At 45.6% G+C, this 27777-nt stretch overlaps 1 protein-coding gene across 22 annotated transcripts in view; it reads left to right on the top strand.

Moving 5' to 3' along the window:
- Positions 1 to 27464, top strand: part of SLMAP (sarcolemma associated protein) — a 200351-nt gene extending 172887 nt beyond the window's left edge. For 14 of the 22 annotated variants that reach the window (XM_050958433.1, XM_050958442.1, XM_050958455.1 and 11 more), the window contains 5 exons: positions 1487 to 1807; positions 4426 to 4543; positions 5496 to 5667; positions 18475 to 18609; positions 25473 to 27464. In XM_050958433.1, the coding sequence (XP_050814390.1) occupies positions 1487 to 1807; positions 4426 to 4543; positions 5496 to 5667; positions 18475 to 18609; positions 25473 to 25562 (836 nt within the window). In that variant the 3' untranslated portion in view covers positions 25563 to 27464. Of the gene's footprint in view, positions 1 to 1486; positions 1808 to 4425; positions 4544 to 5495; positions 5668 to 18474; positions 18610 to 24331; positions 24422 to 25472 lie in introns of all 22 variants that reach the window. The other 8 variants (XM_050958448.1, XM_050958440.1, XM_050958449.1 and 5 more) reach the window with 1 other exon arrangement.
- The last annotated feature ends 313 nt before the right edge of the window (positions 27465 to 27777 follow it).

The raw sequence follows: 27777 nt of genomic DNA, 5'->3' as shown, positions 1-27777 counted from the left end.
ACTGCCTATACTTTTTATGAAGGAATGGCATTACTAGCTGTTTCCACCTGAGGTAAATAAGCAAACCATGAGTTTTCCAGCCCACAAACCTGGTAGACCCATGGTGAGGCTCTGTGTCTCTGCTTTAACTCTTTTCTTCACTGTCTCCCTAGCTCCTTGCCGGTTATGCTTTACAGTGAACTCTCTGGTTTCACTGTCCCCAATGACTCATGGAAGATGTTCCAGTATATTTTCTAGAAGATCTGCATGGGGTTAGGAGAGTGGGCAGTGGTCAGACTCATCACACCTCTGTCCCTCCACTCTTCCTTGATCCCCATCTGTGATGTCCAGAGAAGAGTGGGGGATGAGAATGGATAGTTCCACAGAAGCAGCTGAATCCCTACATTCACAAGAGTGGTGCTCCCTCCATCTATGGATAGGAAGAATAGGGGGACTGTGAGGGCCCATGTAATTAGTCATTGTACAATTAAAGGGTTCGGCACAGATGAGGTGTAATGGTTTTTGTGTGTTGCCTAAATAAGAAAATGTGTCATGGAAACTTCATTTGATAGCTCTCCAAATTACACCCAGTGTTTCAGAAACCTTTCTCACACTGGCTGACAGCTATTGTTACAATGAAGATTACCCTACAGCATGATCATTTTTTCAAATGCTAATAGCTTTCTGAAAAAATATTCGCTGGATATGAATCTTCCCCTATTTGACCCTAGCCCAAAGGATTCTGAGACCTTTTTATTCATTAATAACTGAGACTGCACTAAAATTCAAAATTTTGCAAGAAAAAATATTCCTTACTGAAGGAATATTTATTGGTCCTTTGCCAGGTTTGATGGGAGAATAAAAACTAAGAAGTTACGCTAAATTTATCAAAAAGGTTTTCGCCAGAGAGACATCCGCCAATAGCCTAGTGGTTGGGGCATTCACTTGGGATGTGGAAGACCCAGGTTTGAGTCCCTACTTCACTGAATATTTTTACAGAGTGGAACAGCTCCAACAGGAGAGATTGGGAGAGACCAACCCTAGAATAACAAAAGCCTGATAGTTAGGGATGTAGACAATGGCAGAGATGGGACTTGAATCTGAATCTCGCAGGTGAGTACCCTAGCCACTGGGATATTGGCTATTCTGGTGTTGGAGAAGGGGTAATTCTGACTCATTCTTACTTAGACCAGAAAATCCATCCTGGACTGGAGAAACCATTCCTGTCCAAAGTTTAATCCCAACTATAAAATTAAATCTGGAACTGAGGTGCTAGAGGTGTCCTCATTAATCTACTTAGAATATAGTGCTAACAGAGAGAAATCACCACTTGTACTTTTAAGAGCATAATATTTGTGAATGTAATTATTTGAATCACGTTTTTGTTTTTTAATCCATTGAGCTTCAGTTGGTTAAAGGAGGAGTTTTTTCCCCTCTAGGTTTTCTTCAAATGTAATAAATATAGCTTAGAAAAATCTATACTGTACTTGTATACATTACTTTCCAGCCCAGCTGCATAGGTTGCAGGAAGATATTGAGCATCTTCGTGAGGAAAAGGAAAATGAAATTTCAAGCACTCGAGATGAATTGCTAAGTGCTCAAGATGAGATTCTGCTACTTCAACAAAGGGCAGAAAAAGCTGCATCAGAACGAGACACTGATATTGCTGCTTTGCAAGAAGAGCTGCAGGAGGTGTGGGCTGAACTTGAACGTTGGCGAAAAGAAGCCTCAGAATACGAAAAAGAAATTGTCAATCTTCAAGCCAGTTTCCAGCTGCGATGTCAGCAGTGTGAGGATCAGCAGAGAGAGGAAGCTACTCGTTTACAAGGTAAGAAAGTCATGGCTCATCCTGATGGGAACTGTCACAATCACTTTGAGATGTCTGAGTGGCAAATATTTAGAATTAAATTACTCAGGCCATTATTATTCTGTATTTTCTTTACCATCAAAATCCATAGGGTAAACAAACAAATCTGAAATTTAACTAGAAACTTTGCATGAATACACTACAGAATAATTCTACACTGCTTTCTGTCTCTTAAATAGCAGTTTAAATTTTGTTTAATTATTCCTATAAGATATTAGTTATAAACTTAGGTATGCTTTTCATTGAAATAAGAGTGTAGTGGCAATAGCTGAAAAGCATGGCAAACTCCACATATTATAGGAATATACATTACCACAGGAGTTGCAAAGTGCTCAGCAAACCTCCGTAGCTGTAATCTTCTAGACATTTGGCTAAGAGGCCTGGACAATCCACCGACTTCCAGCCCACTTCTGCTGCCAGTTCAAGGAATCAATCCTTTCAGTGCAGTCTATCAGCTGTCAAGACAATTGCATTCATATTCAGCAATACAGGTTGCAAACCATGATAATGTGAGAGCAGGCAACAAGGTGTTTCTCAGAGGAGGGAATCCAGCTAGGGAACAAATTCCCAGGAGAGAGAGAACTAATCTGGAGTCTGGCACATTTAGGCCATACTTCAAGATCTCTCTCTTTCACAAAAGCTTTTCCACGATAACCAGAATGACACAACTACTTCTCCCACCAATCTCTCTCACTGCAAGAGGATTTTCCTTTGGTCAAAGAAAAATTAAAGAGAGCTAGAGACTCCCGAAGTTCACTAGGGATCTTGTGCCAATCTGCTAACCTACGAGGTGCTCAGATACTACAATGATGGGCACTAATACAGAAACAATATAGATGATGAATGGAACTGCATCCTACAGTACTGCACTCCAGTAGCATCTTCCAGCGTCAACTCTAATTCTGGTGTTTATCTTGAACCTATGTTAGAGTGATACAAGCTTCCTATACTGACATCTACATTAAGAATTTCAAGGAGCTCAGGATACAGATTACAATATACAGTAAGAGTAGTATAAATTATACTTGTACTGACATTTCTTCAGTGGTGTGTAGATGGAAGTTGGTACATACACAAAATTTAGAATTCTGCATTAATTACATTTTGTGAAAGTCTCAGAGATATGTCTACACTGCAATTAAAAACCTATGACTGGCCCATGCCAGCTGACTCAGGCTCAAGCTGCAAGGTTGTTTATTTGCAGTGTAGATGTCCAGTGTAGATGTCCTGGCTTGGGCTGCAATTCAACAGCTCCGCAGCCCAAGTCAGCTGGCATGGGCCAGCCACGGGTGTCTAATTGCAGTATAGACATACCCTGAGAGGGCTTTGCCTAATCCAGTCTCTTGTCACTACATCCCCAAGACTTCCTCTACTAGTTGCACTGGTTGCTGATTTTCACAGATTTGATTTCAAGCTTCCAGTGTTTGCTTTAAATACTTTGTTACGTGGCTCTAGGACATGTATGGCATCTAGTAACTTCTGATTCTCCTGAACTCTACTAGTACTAATAATTTTGTAGTTAGATGTCAGTGGCTGGAAAGCAGATGCTTCAAATAAACTTTTCCATAACTTTTTCAGTTTTCAAAATCTAGTAGTAGACCTCTAAAGACCTTTTTTTTTTTTTTTTTTTTTTTTTTTTACTGTCTTGAGTTTTTATAAGAAGTAGCAGCACTAAGAAATAGTGTTAAAATTGCAGTTCTGCAGAAAAGGACCTGAGATTACAGTGGACAAGAAGCTGGATATGAGTCAACAGTTTGCCCTTGTTGCCTATTGGGCTGCATGAGTAGGAGCCTTGCCAGCAGATCAGGGGAAGTGACTATTCCCTTCTATTTGGCACTGATCATGTCACATCTGGAGTATTGCATCCAGTTTTGGGCCCTCCACTACAGAAAGGATGTGGACAAATTGAAGAGAGTCCAGTCGAGGGCAACAAAAATGTTTAGGGGGCTGGGGCACATGATTTATGAGGAGAGGCTGAGGGAACTGGGCTTGTTTAGTCTGCAGAAGAGAAGAGAGAAGGAGGATTTGATAGCATCCTTCAACTAGCTGAAGGGGGGTTCCAAAGAGGATGGAGCTCGGCTGTTCTCAGTAGTGATAAATGACAGAACAAGGAGCAGTGGTCTCAAGTTGCAGTGAGAGGTCTTGGTTGGATATTAAGAAAAAGTATTTCACTACGAGGGTGGTGAAGCACTGGAATGGGTTCCCTAGGGAAGTGGTGGAATCTCCATCCTTGAAGATTTTTAAGGCCCGCTTGACAAAGCCTGGCTGAGATGATTTAGCTGAGGTTGGTCCTGCTTTGAGCAGGGGATTGGAGTAGATGACCTCCTGAGGTCTCTTCCAACCTTAATCTTCTGTGATTCTAATCTAAGTGTTTGTGTCTCAAACTATTAATGTTGGTTTGTAATTTGATATATGATATATACCAGTTCTGTGCCACAAAACTTGTACAGCATAATAATCATCTTGACAAGTTACAGTTTTTACAAGTCGTCTCAGATTTTTCCTTGTTACTTTTTGAGGGCACATGAAACATTATTTCTTTGACTGTTTTACTCAGAGTAACGTTACATTGTTTACAGGTGAACTTGAAAAGTTGAGAAAGGAGTGGAGTGATCTAGAAGCTGAATGCCTCTCCTTAAAGAATGAGAATACTTTGCTTGCATCTGAACTTCAGCGACAAGAGAAGGAGCTTCATAGGTAAGAGCTACTGACTCTAAAGGTTACAAATGGCCTTAGCTCAAAAGGATTCTATAACAGCTAAAAAGGACTTTAAAAATTAGGGGTCAATTATATTTTTTGTTTTGTTTTTTAAATAGCTTGTACACAAGAGAGCGGGAATGTATATTATGCGTTTTATTAACTTTTGATTTACAGTTAGTTTTGGTCAAAGAACAGTTCATATTTACAATTAGTTACATTTACACATTTTGTGCTCTATTTTTTTAAATATTTGTGTATTACTAATGAACATAAAATATGCTTCAGATGACACATCATATATTACATTAAATTTTGACTCTTTAATAGGGACTTAGTAAAGGTTGTCTTCCTTTACTGCTCAAAAGAAGAAAAATATGTATAAAAACTTGGATTAGAAAATGCTCAACATTTGGAGCTTGCAAATAACATTGAAATAGGATTGCAGGATCCTCTATTCTGTCACATCACTAATGTTCATGGTTAAGGCTACGATTTTGTCAGAGGTCGTGGAAGTCACAGAATCCATGACTTCCAAAGACCTCCATGACTTTAGCCCCGTCAGCTGGGAGCTGCAAGGTCCCACCACCTCCCACAGTGGCAGAGAGCTGCGGATTATCCCCACCACCTGAGGCAGCGGACCCCTAAGCTCCCAGCCATTGCAGGCAGGGGGGGGTACCCCACAGCTCCTGGCTACTGTGGGTGACAGGGACACTACCAGCCGCCATGGGAGGGACAGGAAGGCCCCCACAGCTCCTCACTCTGGTGGCAGCAGAGGAATTCCTGCAGCTCCCTGCCACTGGGGAGAGGGCAGGGGAATCCCAGAGCTCTGAGCCCCCACTGGTGGTGAGGGACCCAGGTTTGTAAAGTTCCTAGGGCTAAAAAGTTCTTTATAAATCATGTAAATGTTTTATTTTAAAATGTGAAGCATGAATTGAATATTGTTTTTTAGTTCTCAGAAACAGAGTTTAGCGCTAACCAGTGATCTAAGTGTTCTTGAAATGACCCGAAAGCAACTTGAAAATCAAGTGGGATCTTTGAAGGAACAACATCAACGCGATGCAGCTAGTCTAAAAACTCTACTCAGTGAAGCTGAGAATCAAGCAAAGGATGTTCAGAAAGAGGTAAAAGGAAAGACATTAATTCGTGTTACGATTGCCTCCTATGACCAGCAACTGATATTTATGCTAGCTAGATGGAAATACAGTGAAAATAGCTATGACCTTAAAACTTCTGAAAATTATTATTAATAAAAATGGTTCTGTGTGAGTGGGACTTAATGCACAAATGAGAAATTTGTTAACCTAAAAGGGAAGCTCAAGTAAGTTGTGTGTATGTTTGGAAACTTTCTAAATATTTGCTTTGCAGGCAAAGTGCACTGGTTTTCACGCTGTTCATGGGCAGCTTTCACGTATGAAGCCTGGTCTATACTATGTGTTTAAACCGATTTTAGCAGCGTTAAACTGATTTAACACTGTACCCGTCCACACTACGAGGCCCTTTATATCGATATAAAGGGCTCTTTAAATCGGTTTCTGTACTCCTCCCCGACGAGAGGAGTAGCGCTAAAATCGGTATTACCATATCGGATTAGGGTTAGTGTGGCCGCAAATCGACAGTATTGGCCTCCGGGCGGTATCCCACAGTGCACCATTGTGACTGCTCTGGACAGCAATCTCAACTTGGATGCAGTGGCCAGGTAAACAGGAAAAGCCCCGCAAAATTTTGATTTTCATTTCCTGTTTACCCAGCTGGAGCTCTGATCAGCACGGGTGGCAATGCAGTCCCAAATCCAAAAAGAGCTCCAGCATGGACCGTACGGGAGATACTGGATCTGATCGCTGTATGGGGAAACAAATCTGTTCTATCAGAGCTCCATTACAGAAGACAAAATACCGAAGCGTTTGGAAAAGAAAATCTACAGGCTACACAGTGCTGTGTGACAAGCGTCACGGGAAGCCAGAGACTCAAATGGACGCTCTTGGAGGGAGGGAGGGGATACTGAGGACTCCAGCTATCCCACATTCCCCAGCAGTCTCCGAAAAGTATTTGCATTCTTGGCTGAGCTCCCAATGCTTGTAGGTTCAAACACATTGTCCAGCGTGGTTCAGGGAATAGCTCATCAATGTACCCCCTAGCCCCCACCACGTGAAAGAAAAGGGGAAAAAATCGTTACTTGACTTTTTTTAATGTCACCCTGTGTCTACTGAATGCTGCTGGTAGACGCGATGCTGTGGCAGTAAAGAGCAGTATCCGCTCCTCTTCCCTCCCCGGTGGCAGATGGTACAACATGCTTGATAACTGCTGAATATCCCTGGCTGGCCTCAGGGGCGCCTGGGTAAAAATAGGAATGATTCCTGGTCATTCCCAGTAGATGGGACAGAACGGCTGGTAACCGTCCTCATCATAGCAACTGGGGGCTGAGCTCCATCAGCCCCCTCCCTTTCCTGTGTAAAGAAAAGATTCTGTACTGCCTGGACTATTATAGCAGCGGCATGCTGGGCTCCTCTCCTCCGCACCACTTAATGTCCTGCCTGGACTGTCATAGCACTGGGAGGCTGCCTCCCCCTCATTTTATCCCACTAACAAGTCACTGTTTGTTATTACTGCATTCTTTTTAACTTCATGACACAAATGGGGGGGACACTGCCACGGTAACCCAGGAAGGTTGGGGGAGGAGGGAAGCAATGGGCGGGGTTGTTGCAGGGGCACCCCCATGAATGGCATGTAGCTCATCATTTCTGCGGGATCTGACACGGAGCAGCTGTGCTCTCTGATACACTGATTCTCTAGTACACTTGCCCCATATTCTAGGCAGGACTGACTCTATTTTTAGATACAACATAAGGGAGGGATTGACTTGGGGAGTCATTCCCAGTTTTGCTTTTGCGCCCCCATCCAATCTCAGCCAGGGGCACCCAAGATAGCAGCAGACAGCACAGAAGGACAGATAACTGTCATCTCATTGCCAAATTACACTGGCAGCAGACGGTACAGAATGACAGGTAACCGTCTCTGCTATCATGCAAAAGCAAATGAATGCTGCTGTGTAGCGCTGGAGTATCGCCTCTTTCTGCGGCATCCAGTACACATACGGTGACTACAAAAAAAAAAAAATGCTGAACAGGCTCCATGGTTGCTGTGCTATGGCGTCTGCCAGGGCAATCCAGGGAAAAAGGGCGTGAAATGCCGTTGCTTTCCCAGAGGAAGGAATGACTGATGACATTTACCCAGAACCACCTGCGACAATGATTTTTGCCCCATCAGCCACCAGGCTCTCAACCCAGAATTCTCAGGGGCGGGAGAGACTGCGGGAACTATGGGATAGCTATGGAATAGCTACCCACAGTGCAACGCTTTGGAAATTGACGCTAGCCTCGGACCATGGACGCACACCGCCGAATTAATGTGCTTAGTGTGGCCACGTGCACTCGACTTTATACAATCTGTTTTATAAAACCGGTTTATGTAAAATCGAAATTATCCCGTAGTGTAGACGTACCCTGACTACCATTGAGATGGCAGATAGGCAGTCATCTTCTTAACCACAGCATTAAATTCTCAGTAACCTGTATAAATAGTTAACAACTGTTCTGAGACAATGCATGTACTATATTAGCCACACCCATTTTTCCTAAGTATTAGGAATTCACATCCTCTGCTAAGATGAGTGTCCTTCCTATTTAATAAAGCCTCGCTTGGATCCCCAGGATTTTTGAAGGTGATTAAGAAGTGCATATGATAAAGTTAAAACCCTTCAGATGAGGCTGCTGAAGCACATACTCTATGGGGGAAAAAGCTGCAATAGTTAGTTCTTCTTCGAGTGATTGCTCACATTCATTCCAGTTAGGTGTGCGCGCCGCACGTGCACGTTTGTCGGAAACTTTTTACCCTAGCAACTCCAGTGGGCCGGCAGGTCACCCCCTGGAGTGGCGCCGCCATGACGCTCAATATATATCCCTGCCGGCCCACCCGCTCCTCAGTTCCTTCTTACCGCCGTGTCGGTCGTTGGAACTGTGGAGCGCGGCATAGCTGTCCTCCACGTCCCTAGCTCTCCTTGTTATCTCTCGTTATTGTTATAGTTGTTAGTTAGATCGTTAAGTTAGTTAGTAAGTAATTAAGTGTAAATAGGTTGTAAATAGTTGTTAGCCGGGGGCTGTAGCCCTTCCCGGCACCCGGCACCGGGCTCATGCCTGGTTCGCCGGGCTTTAAGCAGTGTGCGGCCTGTAAAAAGCCTATGCCTACCAGCGACCCCCACGACGCGTGCCTGAAGTGCCTGGGGGAATCGCACAGATCGGACAAGTGCCGCATCTGCAAGGCTTTTAAGCCCAGGACAAAAAAGGAGAGAGACCAAAGACTCCGGACTCTCCTTATGGAGGCGGCACTTGACCCGGCGGCTTCGCAGGCCGTGATCTCGGCGCCGGCACCGGATCGCACCGGCACCGGAAAGACTCCCCGGCACCGACCTTCTCCGGCACCGGGTGCAGAACCAAGACTGTCAGCGTCTGCTACTCCAGCCAGGCAGACCCGACTGGAGCGCCCAGCCTCAACATCGGCCACGGCGCCGCCGGCACCGTCGACTCCAGGCCCGGCGGGTCCGTCGAGTCCGGTGCCGCCAAGCTCCCCCATGAGATCTGGGGTTGAGATTTTGGTCCCATCCACGCCGGAGACCTTCGCCTCGGCACGGGACCTTATCACCTTGACAGAGCCTACTCAGCTGCCACCCCCGGTACCTCCGGTGCGGGTCGCATCTAGAGGCAAGCCCATGATGTCGGCACCGTCTCGGGACTCGCGCTCGCGGTCCAGGTCCCGACGTCACGGCAGGTCAAGATCTCATCGCCGCTCGCAGTCCCGGCACCGCTCCCCTCGGCGGTACCGGTCGCACTCGCGGCACCGCTCGACCTCCAGACGGTCGCGGTCTGACTCCAGCCGCCGATACCGGCACCGTGACTCCAGGAGCCAGTCCCGCCATCACTCGCCGCACCGGTCGACCTCCCGGCACCGAGCTGGTGGCAGGTCCCGGTCCCGGTCGACCTCCCGGCACCGCGTCGGTGGCAGGTCCCGGTCCCGATCCCGGCACCGAAGCGGCGGCCGGTACCGGTCCAGATCCCGGCACCGAGACAGAACCCGGTCCCGGTCCCGATCCCGGCACCGCTATGACTCCCGGTACCGATCCCCGGCACCGAGAAGATCGTCGCTGCCGACCCGCGCAGAACCTTACCAGCCAGGGTCGGCCCCGCCGTGGCCTTCTAGGCAGCCGTCGGTCTCTTCACAAACGGACAGCGGGTATGCGCTGGGCACCGACCGGCAGGCGGCGCTCTTTTCAGACCCGCCACAACAAGACCAAGGCCCGCAGCAGTGGGGGTTTTGGACCCCGTGGGCATACCATCAAGCCCAGGGCCCCCAACAGCTTCCTGCTAGGCCTGCGACGGCGGAGCACAGGGTGCCGGAAGCCTCGTTGTCTCGCCCCCCTCCCTCCCCGGATGGAGAGGAAGGGTCCAAGCAGCAAGACTCCGCTCTGGCTCCTGAGACAGAGGCGAGGGCCGAGGGGGACCCCCCATTGGACACTTTCTTGCCGGGGGTCTCCTCATCCTCCTCCCCTGATGAAGCGGTGGCTGGCACCTCCTCCAGTAGCCCACCCCCCCCCCCCCGCTGGATCTCAGGGCGCACCAAGACCTCCTTAGGCGAGTAGCTCAGAATCTGAGCCTACAAGCCGAGGAGGTCTCGGAGATCGAGGATCCAATTGTCACCATCCTCTCCTCGGATGCTCCCACCAGGGTCGCCCTACCCTTCATAAGGACGATCCAGGCCAATGCCAATACCATCTGGCAGTCACCGGCCTCCATCCCCCCTACGGCGAGGGGCGTCGAGAGGAAGTACATGGCCCCCTCTAAAGGCTATGAGTACCTCCATATCCACCCGACACCGTGTTCCCTGGTGGTACAGTCGGTAAATGACAGAGAGCGTCATGGGCAGGAAGCTCCAGCCCCCAAATCCAGGGAGGCCAGGCGTATGGACCTCCTTGGACGCAAAGTATACTCGGCTGGGGCGCTGCAGCTCAGGGTTTCGAACCAACAAGCCCTGCTCAGCAGGTACGCTTTCAACTCATGGGTGGCAGCGGACAAATTTAAAGAGCTGCTGCCACAAGACGCCCGCCAAGAATTTGCAGCCATCCTAGATGAGGGCAAGAAGGTTGCGCGTACATCATTGCAAGCTTCTTTGGACGCTGCAGACTCGGCTGCCCGCACCCTCGCTTCGGGGGTAACGATGCGCCGTATCTCCTGGCTGCAGGTCTCTGGCCTTCCTCCGGAGCTCCAACATACCATCCAGGACCTCCCGTTCGAAGGCCAGGGCCTGTTTTCGGAGAAGACAGACCCCAGACTTAAGAGTCTAAAGGACAATCGGGTCATTATGCGCTCCTTCGGGATGCACACACCGGGAACGCAGCGCAGACCCTTCCAGCCACAGCAGCAACAGCAGCGCAGACCATATCCCCAGTTCCGCCAACGGCAGGACCTTAATAGGCGCCGTGGCAGGAATGGAAGGCGCAGGCATTCGGGGAACCAAGGGGGGCAGAATCAAGGCTCCTCTAAGCCCCCGCCTGGACCCAAGCCTTCATTTTGAAGGTGCGCCCGAGGGCGCAGTAACAGTTTCCCCCACGGATCCTTCCCCCCCGTTTTCCAACCGCCTTTCATTTTTCCTCCCGGCGTGGACCCAAATAACATCGGACCGCTGGGTCTTACGCACGGTGCAGACAGGATACCGCCTGCAGTTTATATCGTTTCCTCCTTCCCACCCCCCTTCCTCGTCCCTCTTCAGGGACCCCTCTCACGAGCAATTCCTTCGGCAGGAGGTACAGGCGCTCCTCAGCAAAGGAGCTATAGAGGCGGTTCCGGAAAACGAGAAAGGCAAAGGGTTTTATTCCTGTTACTTTCTGATCCCCAAGGCCAAGGGAGGCCTCAGGCCTATCCTCGACCTGCGAGAGCTCAACAAATACCTGGTGAAGTTGAAGTTCCGCATGGTATCCCTGGGGACCATTATCCCATCCCTGGATCCGGGAGACTGGTACGCCGCCCTCGACATGCAGGATGCTTATTTTCACATTGCCATTTGGCCACACCACAGACGTTTCCTTCGTTTCGTGGTGGGCTCCCTTCACTACCAATTTGCAGTCCTCCCATTTGGTCTTTCTACGGCCCCGAGGGTATTTACAAAATGCATGGCAGTTGTTGTGGCACATCTTCGGCGCAGTCGTATCCACGTGTTCCCTTACCTAGACGATTGGTTAATCCGAGGCACGTCGGAACTGCAAGTTTGCAGCCATGTCTTCGTGATCACCGGCCTGTTTGCTACTTTGGGCCTCTTGATCAACATGGACAAGTCCACCCTGATCCCCACGCAGAGGGTGGAGTTCATCGGGGCCGTCCTGGACGCCACCGTGGCCAGGGCTCTTCTGCCGTTGCCGAGGTTCCAGGCATTGTCGGCGATCGTTCAACGACTACGGGCAGCCCCCTTGACTTCAGTGCGGACATGTCTAACCCTGTTAGGCCACATGGCAGCATGCACGTTTGTGACCGGTTATGCTCGGCTCCGCATGAGGCCCCTCCAGTTGTGGCTCATCGAGCATTACCGGCCGGCAAGGCAGCCGCTAGACATGCTGATCACGATCCCCCAAGGGGTGTTAGATTCTCTCGACTGGTGGCTAGACCAGTCCGTAGAGTGTGCGGGGCTCCCTTTCCACCCACCTCAGCCCTCGGTGTCCCTGACAACGGATGCCTCAGATCTCGGCTGGGGGGCCCACCTGGGAACCCTGAGAACGCAGGGCCTGTGGTCCCCGCAGGAGGTGAGGTTGCACATCAACATGCGGGAGTTGAGAGCGGTCCGCCTTGCTTGTCAGACGTTCTGCCACCAGCTTCGAGGTCGTTGTGTCGCGGTGTTTACCGACAACACGACGACCATGTACTATATCAACAAGCAGGGCGGCACCAGATCCTCTCCCCTGTGTCACGAGGCGATGCGACTCTGGGACTTTTGTGTAGCCCATTCCATTCATCTCACGGCTTCCTTCCTCCCCGGAGTACGGAACACGCTGGCGGATCGCTTGAGCAGATCCTTCCTATCGCACGAGTGGTCCCTTCGCCCGGACGTCGCCCTCTCCATCTTCCAGAGGTGGGGTTATCCCCGTGTGGACCTCTTCGCGTCCGGGGGGAACGAAGTGCCAGGCGTTCTGCTCCTTTCAGGGCAGGGAGCCCGGGTCGATAGCGGATGCCTTCCTTATTCCGTGGACGACCCACTTGTACTACGCGTTTCCCCCGTTTCCTCTGGTTCACAAGGTCCTTCTGAAGGTGCGCAGGGACAGGGCTCGCGTGATCATGGTAGCCCTGGCGTGGCCCAGGCAGCATTGGTACCCCATGCTGCTGGACCTGGCCATAGCCGACCCAGTTCCCCTGCCCCTTCACCCGGACCTGATTACCCAGGAGCACGGGACTCTCTGTCACCCGGACCTGCAGTCGCTGCACCTAGCGGCGTGGTTCCTGCGTGGCTGACCGGCTCTGAGCTGCGCTGCTCCACACCGGTGAGGGAGGTGCTTTTGAGGAGCAGGAAGCCTTCCACGAGAGCGACATACTCGGCCAAGTGGAAGCGTTTCTCCTGTTGGTGCGTGGAGAGAGACCTCCGCCCTATGGAAGTTTCGGTGGCCAATATCTTAGACTACGTTTGGTCCCTCAAACAACAGGGTCTGGCGATATCGTCGTTGCGAGTCCACCTGGCAGCTATCTCCACCTTTCACCCTGGTGGGGATGGTCGCTCTGTTTTTTCTCACCCGACGGTGTCTAGATTCCTTAAGGGACTGGAACGTTTATACCCTAACGTCCGACTCCCTGCTCCAACCTGGGATCTTAACCTGGTGTTGTCTCGGCTCATGGGGCCCCCCTTTGAGCCGTTAGCTACTTGCTCCCTGCTTTACCTCTCTTGGAAGACTGCCTTTTTAGTAGCTATCACCTCAGCTAGGCGGGTGTCGGAACTCCGGGCTCTTGTGGTAGACCCCCCGTATACAGTCTTCCACAAAGATAAGGTGCAGCTGAGGCCACACCCTGCCTTCCTCCCCAAGGTAGTCTCGTCCTTCCACATCAACCAAGAGATATTCCTTCCGGTTTTTTTCCCCGAAACCTCACTCCTCAGGCAGGGAGCAGCAGCTCCACTCGCTTGATGTCCGTAGGGCTCTCGCGTTCTATGTGGAGAGGACCAAGCCCTTCTGCAAATCCCCCCAGCTTTTCGTGGCGGTAGCGGACCGCATGAAGGGGCTTCCTATCTCCTCCCAGAGGTTGTCCTCATGGGTAACGTCCTGTATCAGGACCTGCTATGACTTGGCCCACGTCCCTACGGGCCGGTTGACTGCGCATTCTACCAGGGCGCAGGCGTCGTCGCTGGCTTTCCTCGCCCGTGTACCCATCCAGGAAATCTGTCGGGCGGCGACTTGGTCATCGGTCCACACCTTTGCTTCCCACTACGCCCTGGTCCAGCAGTCAAGAGAGGATGCGGCCTTCGGATCTGCAGTGCTCCATGCCGCGACTTCTCACTCCGACCCCACCGCCTAGGTATGGCTTGGGATTCACCTAACTGGAATGGATGTGAGCAATCACTCGAAGAAGAAAAGACGGTTACTCACCTTTGTAACTGTTGTTCTTCGAGATGTGTTGCTCACATCCATTCCACACCTGCCCTCCTTCCCCACTGTCGGAGTAGCCGGCAAGAAGGAACTGAGGAGCGGGTGGGCCGGCAGGGATATATATTGAGCGCCATGGCGGCGCCACTCCAGGGGGCGACCTGCCGGCCCACTGGAGTTGCTAGGGTAAAAAGTTTCCGACGAACGTGCACGCGCGGCGCGCACACCTAACTGGAATGGATGTGAGCAACACATCTCGAAGAACAACAGTTACAAAGGTGAGTAACCGTCTTTTCCTTTTCTCATGAACACAATTAGAGAAGCTTTATCCAGTCACTGGGTATTTCTCATTATTGTTTTTGTAATACTTTTCCTTGATTTGTCATAAATTAATCACCATGATGTTATATACCATTTTCATATTTCAGAAAAAAATGTAAATTAATGTTAACATGTAACTTTATAACTATAGAAGTTCTATATCCATAAAGGAGCTGCTACTTTTAGCTCAAATGGTAGAAACTTCTGTTTTAATGCTTAAAGCTAAGGTTTCTAGTCCCCCTCATGTTCTGTTGTGAGGGTTGCCTTGTAGCCTGTAAAATAATTTGAATACCTATAGACCTTGAATGATAGGGACAAGCTTCCCTTGACAGAGGAATGTTTGACACATTGTCTAAGCATTTTTAATCACATTGTTAAACAATAGAATACCAATTGCAATGTATTCAGTATTTTTGAATGTTTTTCTACATTTTCAAATATATTAATTTCAGTTACAACACAGAATATGAAGTGTACAGTGCTCATTTTATATTTTTTTATTACAAATATTTGCACTGTAAAAATGATAAAAAATAGTATTTTTCAATTCACCTTATACAAGTATTGTAGTGCAATCTGTTTATCGTGAAAGTACAACTTACAAGTGTAGATTTTTTTTTGTTATATAACTGCACTCAAAACCAAAACAATGTAAACCTTTAGAGCCTACAAGTCCACTCAGTTCTTCCACTTGTGCAGCCAGTTGCTCAGACAAACAAGTTTATTTACATTTATGGGAGATAATGCTGCCCACTTATTATTTACAATGTCACCTGAAAGTGAGAACAGGTGTTCTCATGGCACTTTTGTAGCCAGCATTGCAAGGTATTTACATGCCAGATATGCTGAACATTTGTATGCCCCTTCATGCTTCAGCCACCATTCCAGAGGACATGGTTCCATGCTGAAGAAGCTCATTTTAAAAAAATGCATTAATTAAATTTGTGACTGAACTCCTTGGGGGGGAAATTACCTGTCTCCTGCTGTTTTACCCACATTCTGCCATATATTTCATGTTATAGCAGTCTTGGATGATGACCCAGCACACGTTGTTCATTTTAAGAACACTTTCACTGCAGATTTGACAAACCAGAAAGATGGTACCAATGTGAGATTTCTAAAGATAGCTACAGCACTCGCCCCAAGGTTTAAGAATCTGAAGTGTCTTCCAAAATCTGAGAGGGATGAGATGTGGAACATGCTTTAAGAAAGGTTAAAAGAGCAACATTCAGATGCAGAAACTATAGAACCTGAACCACCAATAAAGAAAATCAACCTTCTGCTGGTGGCATCTGATTTAGATGATGAAAATGAACGTGCATCAGTTCGCACTGCTTTGGATCTTTTCAGGCAGAACCTGTCATTGGAATTAACACGTCCTCTGGAATGGTGGTTGAAGCATGAAGGGACATATGAATCTTCAGTAAATCTAGCACATAAATATCTTGCAACGCCAGCTACAACAATGCCATGTGAACACCTGTTCTTACTTTCAGATGACACTGTAAACAAGAAGCGGGCAGGATGATCACACGATTAATTGCGATTAATTTTTTTTAATCGCTTGACAGCCCTAATTATTGTCCATCTAGATTACTGAGGGACACTGTAAGCACGTTGTGTTTGGTGTGGCATGTAAGTTGAATATGTTCAGGCACTGCTGTCAATGTAGTTGGCCACCAGCACACTGTAGTTTCACATGACACACTATAGTGAATTCACCCCACTTGAGAAGTGCATAATTCCTCACCCTCCCATCTATGAAAATATTTTTGTTTGTCTGTGTAAATAAATGATAAACTCCAGAATTAGTGGACTATCTCAGAATATCCTAGGCAACTAAAATCATTCTAATGAAGAATCACTGCTGATTATATCACAAAGAGAGCAGGGTCTGATCTGATTAGCAAATGGATGGAAGACCTACAAAGAAAAACCTCTGAGTGTTCTAGGAAGTAGATTGAGTTATTTAGTAGGAGAAATACGTCTTAGAGTCTGTTCTGAACTAATGCCCTAGTATGTCCATAAGGGACATACTGTGGTTGCATGTGCTATCTTTTGAATAAAATGTAAAAGAGTTACTGACGTTGTCATTAAAGTTTGCATATCACTTTATATTAATGTTAGGGGAGGGTAGCCTCAATTTCTAGGCAACATTTTGATTTGTGGTGTTATATTCTTCCGCCTTAAATTCCCCAGGCAGTTTCATTTGGGTAATGGTGGTCCTTACTTACTTTTTTAAAATGTAGTGCGGTAGTGTACACTGGTAGTTGCTGCCTTCTATCCAAGAAGAAGGCCGCATTCTAGTGGTAGGTAAAGTAATTTATGAATATAGCCTATGTTTATAGACTCATAGACTCTAGGACTGGAAGGGACCTCGAGAGGTCATCGAGTCCAGTCCCCTGCGCTCATGGCAGGACCAAATACTGTCTAGACCATCCCTAATAGACGTTTATCTAACCTACTCTTAAATATCTCCAGAGATGGAGATTCCACAACTTCCCTAGGCAATCTATTCCAGTGTTTAACTACCCTGACAGTTAGGAACTTTTTCCTAATGTCCAACCTAAATCTCCCTTGCTGCAGTTTAAGCCCATTGCTTCTTGTTCTATCATTGGAGGCTAAGGTGAACAAGTGTTCTCCCTCCTCCTGATGACACCCTTTTAGATACCTGAAAACTGCTATCATGTCCCCTCTCAGTCTTCTCTTTTCCAAACTAAACAAACCCAATTCCTTCAGCCTTCCTTCATAGGTCATGTTCTCAAGACCTTTAATCATTCTTGTTGCTCTTCTCTGGACCCTCTCCAATTTCTCCACGTCTTTCTTGAATTGTGGTACCCAGAACTGGACACAATACTCCAGTTGAGGCCTAACCAGCGCAGAGTAAAGCGGAAGAATGACTTCTCGTGTCTTGTTTACAACATACCTGTTAATGCATCCCAGAATCATGTTTGCTTTTTTTGCAACAGTATCACACTGTTGACTCATATTAAGCTTGTGGTCCACTATGACCCCTAGATCTCTTTCTGCCATACTCCTTCCTAGACAGTCTCTTCCCATTCTGTATGTGTGAAACTGATTGTTCCTTCCTAAGTGGAGCACTTTGCATTTATCTTTATTGAACTTCATCCTGTTTACCTCAGACCATTTCTCCAACTTGTCCAGATCATTTTGAATTTTGACCCTGTCCTCCAAATCAGTTGCAATCCCTCCCAGTTTGGTATCATCCGCAAACTTAATAAGCGTACTTTCTATGCCAACATCTAAATCGTTGATGAAGATATTGAACAGAACCGGTCCCAAAACAGAACCCTGCGGAACCCCACTTGTTATACCTTTCCAGCAGGATTGGGAGCCATTAACAACTACTCTCTGAGTACGGTTATCCAGCCAGTTATGCACCCACCTTATAGTAGCCCCATCTAAATTGTACTTTCCTAGCTTATCTATAAGAATATCATGCGAGACTGTATCAAATGCCTTACTAAAGTCTAGGTATATCACTTTATTTAGTAAAGATGTTGGTATCATGCAAGATAAGGCACTATATAAATAAGACTTTGTTCTCCATTAGTTATACCTGCAGTAGGATGTTATGAGCCTCTTTGCTATCAAAAAGGCATATATGCAACTAGTTCTAAGCCTTCAACACAAGGGGGAGAAATCCATAGTAAAAAGAAAACTTAAAAGACTGTTTCAGTAAGAATGGAAAAAAGATTCTTTGTTGTAGTTTTTCTTTGGGATATAAGATGGTTTTAATTATCATCCAAACAGATCTCTCATCTGCTGTTTTTATATGGAACTGCTAGTTCTGACCAAATTGTCTTGAAACGTGATCGATAAGGACGGTTTTGTTTCTGAAGCTTCATTGACTTACTTTAACAGAATTTAACACCTAATGTCCAATTTAAGATGAGTCTGTAGATTACTTTTTTTTTGCCTTTAGTATGAAAAGACACAGACTGTACTCTCAGAGCTGAAGCTGAAGTTTGAGATGACTGAGCAAGAAAAGCAATCAATCACAGATGAGCTCAAACAATGTAAAGACAACCTGAAGCTGCTACAAGAAAAAGAAAACAATGTAAGTCTGTACAAATTATGTGTGGGCCTCTATGTTTGCAAGTCTCTTGTTGATTGTGAGAATATCTGAGTGTTAAATGGTAAAGACCAGGTTTTCAAAAGGGATGTGTACAAAAATCCACTTGCAATTGCATACCTAATGTGTGCTGCACTACTGTCTTTGTACATGCAAGTAACCATTTAGATTCCTGTGTATTTGCATGCACAAATATGCAGATTGAATACACAATTGCAGTAATTGTGCTCATAAATTAGGTGCATAACTGCATACACAGTTTTACACATGTCACTGTGCTTCTGCTTTCTTTAAAAATCTGGACTGATGGCTAGCAAACAGAGCCAGGTAAAACATTTTCACTTCACAAACAAATGCAAAAAATTCTCTCTGAAAATCTTCTGCACAGAAGCCAAAAGACCTGGACACAAACAATTTTATTAAAAATAACAGAAAAACAGATCTTTCCCAGGATATTTTCCTTCTGTGTGGTAGTCCGTTCAGTAAATGTTATCCTCTGACTGTCTCCTGGTCTTGCCTCTTAAGGACAAAGGTCCCTGATAGGCTAGTGCTGCACACATTGAGAACACTGTTCCCTCTAATTTTTCCCACCCATGTGCGGAATGAATTTTGTTATATGCACCAATATGGAGATGGTGTATGACACATGAGCTTCATATTGGTGCACATAACAAAATTCATGTGGTGGGGGGTGGGGCTGAGGGGTTTGGAGTGAGGGAGGGGGCTCAGGGCTGAGGTAGAGGCAGAAGTGAAAGTAAGCTGGTACAGTCCAGTACGGCGTAACCGCAAAAGCCAGTATGCCATGCCGGACTGGACCGGCTTCTGCGGCGGTGATTTAAACAGCCTGGTGCTTCTGCTGCTGCGAGGAGCCCTGGGCCCTTTAAATCCCCGCCAGAGCTCCAGCAGCTGGGCATGGGCGGGGTTTTAAAGGGCCCAGGGGCTCCAGCCACTGCAGGGAGCCCCAGGCCCTTTAAAGCGCCACCAGAACTCCAGCAGCCGGGCTCCGGTGGGGATTTAAAGGGCCTGGGCTCTGGCCATTGACAGGCCCTTTAAATCCGTGCCGGAGCTCTGGCAGCCGGGCTCCTGTGGTGATTTAAAGGGCCTGGAGCTCCGCGGTGGCTGGAGCCCAGGGCCCTTTAATTCGCCCCTGAGCCCAGGGCTCCCAGCTGCCTCTGCAACTGGTAGCTCTGGGGTGATTTAAAGGCCCTGGGGCTCACAGCCAGAGTCCCATGGCCTTTAAATCTTGAAAGGCCCTGCCTCTTCTGGTTGAGGCCACGCCCCCACTCAGGACTCCGGCATACCGGTAAGTCCTTTAAGTTACTTTCACCCCTGGGTAGAGGGTTGGGGTGCAAGGAATGAGGGCTCCAGCTGGGAGTTCGGGCTCAGGGGTGGGGCAGAGGGTTGGGATGCAGGGGTTGAGGGCTCCAGCTGGGGGTGCGGGCTCAGTGCTGGGGCCGGGGATGAGGGCTCAGGGCTGGGGCAGAGGGTTGGGGTGCAGAGGATGAGGGCTCCAGCTGGGGGTGCGGGCTCAGGGCTGGGGCAGAGGGTTGGGGTGCAGGGAGTGAGGGCTTCAGCTGGGGGTACAGGCTCAGGGGTGAGGCCGGGGATGAGGGGCTCAGGGCTGGGGCAGAGGGTTGTAGTGCAGGGGGTGAGGGCTCCAGCTGGGGGTGCGGGCTCAGGGCTGGGGCAGAGGGTTGGGGTGCAGGGGGTTGGGGTGCAGGGAGTGAGGGCTCCAGCTGGGGGTGCAGGCTCAGGAGTGGGGCCGGAGATGAGGGACTCGGAGCTGAGGCAGAGAGTTGGGGTGTGGGCTCTGGGGTGAGGCCAAGGATGAGGGGTTTGGGGTGCAGGAGGGTGCTCAGGGGCTATGGTGGAGCGAGAGGACTCCCCGCAGCTCTGTTTCCCCACAGCAACACCTCGGCTCCAGGGAAGGGGCACCTCTCCCGGCTGCAGCACCTCTGGGGTTGCAGCTGCAGGATAGGCACCCCTCCTCCAGCCCCAGCAGGTCTGCGCTGGTGGAGGGCTGCCCTGGCTAGGTCCGGGCAGGGGGAGAGCTGGCCGCAGCCAGCCTCGTGCTGCTCCGGCCACGATGCCCCAGCAGGTCTGGGCTGCTCCAGCTGTGCCTGGTGCGGTCCCTGGCCATTCTGCCCCGCCCCAACCATGGGTGGGCCCAATTCGGCCATGCCACCCCAGCACAGCAGGTTGGGGGCTGGGCTATGTGGCAGGGGAGGGTCACCCCTCCCTCGGCTGCGGCAGGTCCCTGGGCGAGTTCCTTGAGCGCCTGCATGGCACTAAATAGGCTGCTGCTGAGCTGCACAGCTTACTGGGAACTTAGGTTGGGAAGTATAGCTCAAATGTACTACGCTTTCCAGCCTGAGTAACTGGAATGCTCTTTTTTGTAGTAATTAATTTTAAATACATTACAGGATTGAGTGTACTGCCAGAGACAGCTTTTGGTGCCTACAACACCGACTGAATGCCACCAACACTGTTAGAGCCAATATAACTACCCTACTCCGCTGTAGACCTCTTAACATGCAGCAGAACTGGGAAAGGAGGAAAGAAAAGGGGAGACCATATTCACACTCTTCTTGTTGCTTTATGTGCTATTTGTGGTAATCTCACACCAGTTTATTTCCTGCTTGGAATCCTTCCCCAAATTTTTAATGACACACCACACTCTGGTGGTCCCTTTTGGCTTTAAGCACTATGTGTGAGAGGGAACAGGAAAAAGTATTCCCTGATGAATCAGGCCCATTAGGGGTATGTCTGCACTGCATTATAAACCCAGGTCTGTGGCACCCACATTCGTGGACTAGGTGTTTCCAAGCCCATGCTTGAGCGACCACACTGCATTCAAAACTTTGGTTTACAATTGCTGGACCCCCCAGGTCTCACAACAGTCCTAACACACCCATGCTGCACTATGCAGACTTTCTGACTTGGGTCTGTAGCTTGATCTGTGTCCAGACTGCAAACTAACAGAGGTAGGACCGAAGTCTCAACAGGACTTGGGCTCAGACCCACCCCCCTGATTGGGTCCTAGAATTTGGGTCCTGAAGTGCTTGCTGACCTAAGTCAGATAGATTTATGTGTGGATGGTGGCGGGGTGGGGCTCAAACCTGAGTCTGAGCCTGTTTTTAATTCCCCTGAGTGGCTGGTGGTAAGTAGTAGACTCCTTACACTTAACCTTTTAGGAACCTGGACCTCAGGAAGCAAACTAAGTATGTCAATGAGAAACTAGGAGGAAGGACTGAGGGGAAACAGAGAATGGGGAGGCTGGAGGAAGACAAAATAAGATGAGCAACAGCAAAGAGTGTATGGAGGGAGGGACTCCTACGAGGAGCCTCAATTCGATTCTCATGGGGTGACATTTTTAAAACTTTGAAAATTCAGCTAATTTTGCTAGGTGACTCAAAAAATCCTGGAGCTTCCAAGGAGCTAGAAATGTTTTCCAAGTACCACTAACCTCTTCTTGTGGCTGAAGCCATCATCTTTCACTTCACCCTTGGCTAAGATTTTTGGAAGAGAGGATGCCAACCGTGGAACTTCCTCCCTTTTGTGGCCTGCCAAAGCCTGAGTTTACAGATCTTCAATCATAATATTAGGGGCGCATGTTTTTGATCAGACATTGGTTTGACAGGAGGACAGCAATGAAGAAACTTTCATTACATTTCAGGGTGGTGTGGGGAGAGAATAAAAAAGTTGTCTTGTCTTTTTGTGGGCAAGTACATTTAATGTGGTGGTTGCTTTTAATGTATGTCATGCATGTTGTATGGGTGCATGTAATGATAGCTAAAATAAAATGCAGTAGACCATTCTATATGCTATAAATGCTAGAGGAGAGAGAATTCCTTTACTCCATTTGCAAACTCATATTGGAAATCCACAGGATTTTTGTGTTCCTCTTTCTTTTGAAGGGGTGAATATTTAATTTTAAAAAGCAATGTTATTTTCTAAAAGCATAGACCTATGGAGCTACATGTATTTGCATGTTTGTAGTTTGTTGATGATTTCCTGGGACTTTAAGTGATGGCCCTATCCATGTGAATGGTTCTGAGCATGTAAGGTGCTTTGATGAATTTGAAATCTTTTGGCACTTTTTTGACACTGCATTGATTATTTCTACCACCATGCTTCTTGTGGGAAGATGGCATTTGGATTTACAGCACAAATGAAAATGCCTTGATTATAATTACACATAACTTGCCTATTGGATATTGCTTTGATTTAAAACAAATTTAAATTAGCATAAATTCAAGGCATGTATTGCACAGGGTAGAACACCTTCTAAATTTCATATATACTGACCTTTATTTAAAGTTATGCTTGAAATGCGTGTATTACCTTTTTAAAAAAAAAAACTATTAGTAACTTATTCTGTGAAGTCTATAAACATGAGTTTAACTCAGTTAGCTGACGATATGAAATCAACATGGCTTCAGCACAAAAAAGCACTAAAAAGACAGCTAGCATGATCTGAACTTACTCCTGAGTATGTGTGTACACACACATATAGCCAGAGAAACAGAAAAAGCAGGAGTCTTCTCAGGATAGTTTAAAAAATGAACTTAATTACCAGTTCACATCACCTATGTCAGTCACTCCTTTTAAATTGAATTGACCAATTCCTGACACAGGATAGAGGTTATCCAGCCAAAGCTCGAAATAAAGAGGTGTATTAGTGTCTATTAAAACGAATTGAACAAGTTTGTGTGCAATTAAAACATTGAGACAACAAGGCATGTGTTATGCTGATGGCCTGAATTTTATCTAAAAACACAACATTGTCACAACATGAGATCAAGATGTAAGTCCAACTTTCAGATTTTAGCAATTTGAGCTATCAGAAGCTGATGAGCTGGTGGAGATTTTCATCTCCCAGGGTCCGCTGATGGATATGTACTCCATCATTGTGATACACTTCATTGCTAATGTTGAATAATGTTGCAGTCTCATAGAAGTGTCTTGACCACAGGATTTGCATTGTGATATAATTGTAGGCTATTCATAGGAAGAGAATTTTTCCTTGTGGGCAGGAGGTTGAAAATTGCTGAGTGTGAGGAAATGGATGAAGAATACGTAGTGCTTCTTGGACTCTTATATTTTTTATATTAAAATACTCTCTGGAAGCCCTTTTCATAAGCCCCCATCAGAATTAATATATTTTCAAAAATGAAAACATTTAACATTGGTTTTTGAGTTGAAATGCTGATGCAGCCATTGATTGTTTTCTTTTCTTCAGGATCTTAAATATCACGTCAATATAGTGTCATCAATTCAGAATATGCAGAGTCCACTGCCTAGGGATGCCTGGATGAGGTTTCATTGTGTAAAGGAAAACCCATGCTCAGTCTCCCCTCCTTTTTTTTTCCCCTCCTTTAAAAAGGAAGACACTAATATGATAGATTGACGTCAGACTAAGCTTCATTTTGACCTGAAATCCTAAATTCTAAGTGGTGACAAAAGGCTTCCTTAGAACATTTTTCTGCTTACTTCATCTTATTTTTAAATATCCATGTTCATTTGAGTAGAGTGGTGTACTAACTTTGTATACCGAATTAGATCATGCTGTATCACGTTAGATGTCTTTAATACATTTCGATTAAAACAAAACTCACTCTTCGACTTATTTTCCCCCATCTAAATCATCTTTACCTTATTGATTTTATAGCAAAAAATGATTTTTAATATCCCTTCCCTTCTTTAGCCTTCCATATTACAACCCGTCCCAGCCGTATTCATCGGCCTAATCCTGGCTTTCCTGTATTGGTGTTACGGCCCATTGTGGTAGAGAAAGGTACAAGCACTACTGTTCAGTCAATGTATGTTTGTCCCTGTCGCCTGTTTGTGCCATTTTTGTAAAATAGTGCATGGTGAACTGCTCACGGATATTTATTTACCTGAAGCAAACCCTTCATTTAATATGCCATAGTGGTGATACTGTCAAGCTGAACAATCGACTAATCATTTTAACATCTGTGTGGTTTCTTTGTGATATTTCTAACTATGAATTAATTCTAACCTAACCAGTTTTGCATGTCTCTCTTCTAACTTGGTCTCAGTTTGTCTTTAGCAAAATGGGGCAAATTTTGTGAAATACTGCAGTGACAGGACCTGAAAGAAAACCTAGTTACTTAATCAAATGTGGAAAATGAAGAGTTTGTCTGTTTAAATTGAAATTTGGTCCTTTATTTCTTATTTGTGGATTTAGAATTTCCTCTCTGGCTTTGAACACTTTTTCACTTTTCTCACTACTGCTGTGAAGAAGGTGGAAAAAGGTCGAGATGGGAATAAAAAATAGGTGGTGGGTTTGCATTCTTAACTTTAAGCTTGCACTACATTTACAGTGTCTCCCAGTATGTCCGGTGTAAAATACTTGTTACTCTTGATGTAAAATAATAATAAAAATTACTTGATAGGATCCACTTAGAACTAATCTCTCAGATCTGGCTTAAACACACAAAGCAAAGAAGTTAGATGCTGTTATTGCATAGCATAGGTCTAGCAGTACTTTTGCACAAACAATATTATAAACATCTTAATCCCTCAAAGGTTTAATAGAAGATATAATCTTAGGTGCACATTGTAACAAAATTGGAAATACAGTACGACTAAAGAGACTTATGGTGACATGCCATTGTGATGACTACATCTCTTGGAGTTCCTTGTGGAAGGCCAAATATGGTTTAACCCCTTGGTGTCAGGATTTCCCAACAGTAAGGGTTCATGGGAAACATATTAGTGATGTTTATCAACAGGTGCTCAGGACTTATTGGAACCAAGGGGTAAACTGAGTAGTGTAAACTAGAACAGAGATGATATTGATTTTTTTTTTTCTCTCCATACAGAGACAATGGCCTTGGATGCCTCTGATGGCAGCTTTGGTTGCTGTAACAGCTGTGGTGCTGTACTCAGGCCTAACCAGAGCTTCTCCATGAGAACTGTTGTTGAATCCATTCACCGTCCTCCCTTTAGAAGCTGGCATCATTCACATACTGGGGAAAAACAGATTATTTCTCTTCCTTTTTACCTCTTAATACAACAAAGCTCTTCGTGAGAACAGTAGTAGGGTCATTGCTTTAAACTGTATAAAATGTATCTGTCTATAAAGAGGGAATAAAATTATGACTTCATTCTACTGTGAGCAATATTTTTGCTTACAATTTCATGTAATTTTTAAATTAGTATGTTGGGATTCTAAATACTATTATGGTGGCCTAAAGTAGGCTTCTTGGTACCAAATTATTTATAATGGGTAGGTTTGTGGATATTTTACTTTAGAATCTGATTGCCAAATTTAAAAGAAAAACACATTTCTGATTTGGATGCCCATGTCAAATAACCTTACAGATACTTGGAAACAGAGGCAGTATGCTCAGTGCCTTTCAGTTTGAAATATTTTTTTTACATTTATGTAGCATTTTTACTTACTGCAAGTCACTGAGCTAGTGGGAACAAGACTTAAAATAACTTCTCTTTCCAGGCCTTTTGAAGCAAATAGATATTTTGCTTCAGTAATGATTCTGCTTTATTAATAATTTTGGGAATAAATACAATTCATTTCCAGCCTTAAAGAGACAGATAAGACATTGGATGGCAAACACCTGCCTAGGATATTTTGTGTGTGCGTGTGGGAATGTGTGCTTGTGTGTGTTCTTGAGTGAACTAAGGTATTTCTGGGAGCAAAATCTTGGTCATTTGATGGACGTAGTGCAGTGATCCAATTTATATTACCTTTAGTTCGAATGTAATTTATTAAATTTCATATATTTAAAGAGAGACATTCTTTAAAATTCAAATATTTTCGCACATATCACATTTTAGCAACTTATTTTTTCAGTCATTTAGTACTTTCAAAACTGAACTGAAGAAATAATATTTGTCTATTTAGGTAAGTTTTTGTTGAAAACTTCAATATGGGAGGTGCTACAATGCATCTTTGGGTAACTGAAAAAATCCAAGATAGGCAAGCTGTTGCTAAGTTAGAGTCATCTAACTGGTCGTGTATGCATCAAGTTAATAAGCTGAGAGTGTTTACTTTTGGTAATTAGAAACTTTTGCATCAACATTACATGACACAATATGCATAATATAGCTTCATACAGTGGTCCCCATTAAAAAGTTTATTTCCTAGTTGAAGGGTGGCAACTGTTGTTAGTTATTGACTTTTTGATTGGGTAACCACTGTAGTTAAACATTGAATTAAGTGTTGGCTATAGTTATCTTGTGCAACTCAACAGTTCAGTTAAAAAAGTTTTATTAAGGTTCTATATAACATACTAAAGGATTGCAAAGTAAAATGAATTCATCTAATGGAAATTTAAGAATAGGAAGATAATCTCAGCAAAGATTTAATTGGCTTTAAAATATTTAATGGCAATCAACAGATATAGTTGAATATTTAAATAGAATTTTAGCATATAATTTGCCTTGTGAGGTTTTGAGGGTCATTGTCCTTTAATTAAAGGTTCTATCTTAAAATACTTGGGATTTGCTAATGGGAGGATTATTAGATTTATGGAAGAATAAGTCCACAAGTGACTTTTAGATTATAATATTGGGTCACCTAGTTAACATTTCATCTTTTTCAGTTGCAGGAAGCCACCCAATCACAAAACACTCATATGCCAGTGGTACTCTGTACCTCTTGTATATAGATTATTGCAAATATTGTTCTGAAATGCTTTACTTCAGAATTACATTTTTTAAAGTAAATAATTGTTTTAAATCTATTTTGTAAAGGTATAAAAAGTACAATAGAATTTCTCGAGTACAGATTAAACTATTTGCACTAACACACGTGATGTGCATGATTTAATAAAATAACTTTACTCTCCGTATGCATGTTTGAGTTGAATCTCATTTGAAAACCACACATCTGTGTTAAATTCATTGTGTGCTAGGGATTACTACAATGTTTGCAGCATGTTTGATAATCGAAAAGGTTTTACTTTTCATTTCACATTGGTTTAAATTTAAATCTCTCTCCTGTCCAGGTCTAGTTTGAAGCAGAAAAGGAATGGGAGCACGAGGGGTTGGGGTTTGGTGCTGTGGAAAAATCTGGAAGAGAGTTTTTTTGTGGTGGAGCTTGTTAGGGTGCTTATAATAGGGATGGAAAGCCGGTGGAAAGGTGGTTATGGACAGTGCAGAGAG

The sequence above is a fragment of the Gopherus flavomarginatus genome, chromosome 6 (assembly GCF_025201925.1).
Source record: "Gopherus flavomarginatus isolate rGopFla2 chromosome 6, rGopFla2.mat.asm, whole genome shotgun sequence".
Lineage (NCBI taxonomy): Eukaryota > Metazoa > Chordata > Testudines > Testudinidae > Gopherus > Gopherus flavomarginatus.
The sequence above is the reverse complement of the archived record's forward strand: the minus strand, read 5'-3'. Positions and strand labels throughout refer to the sequence as shown.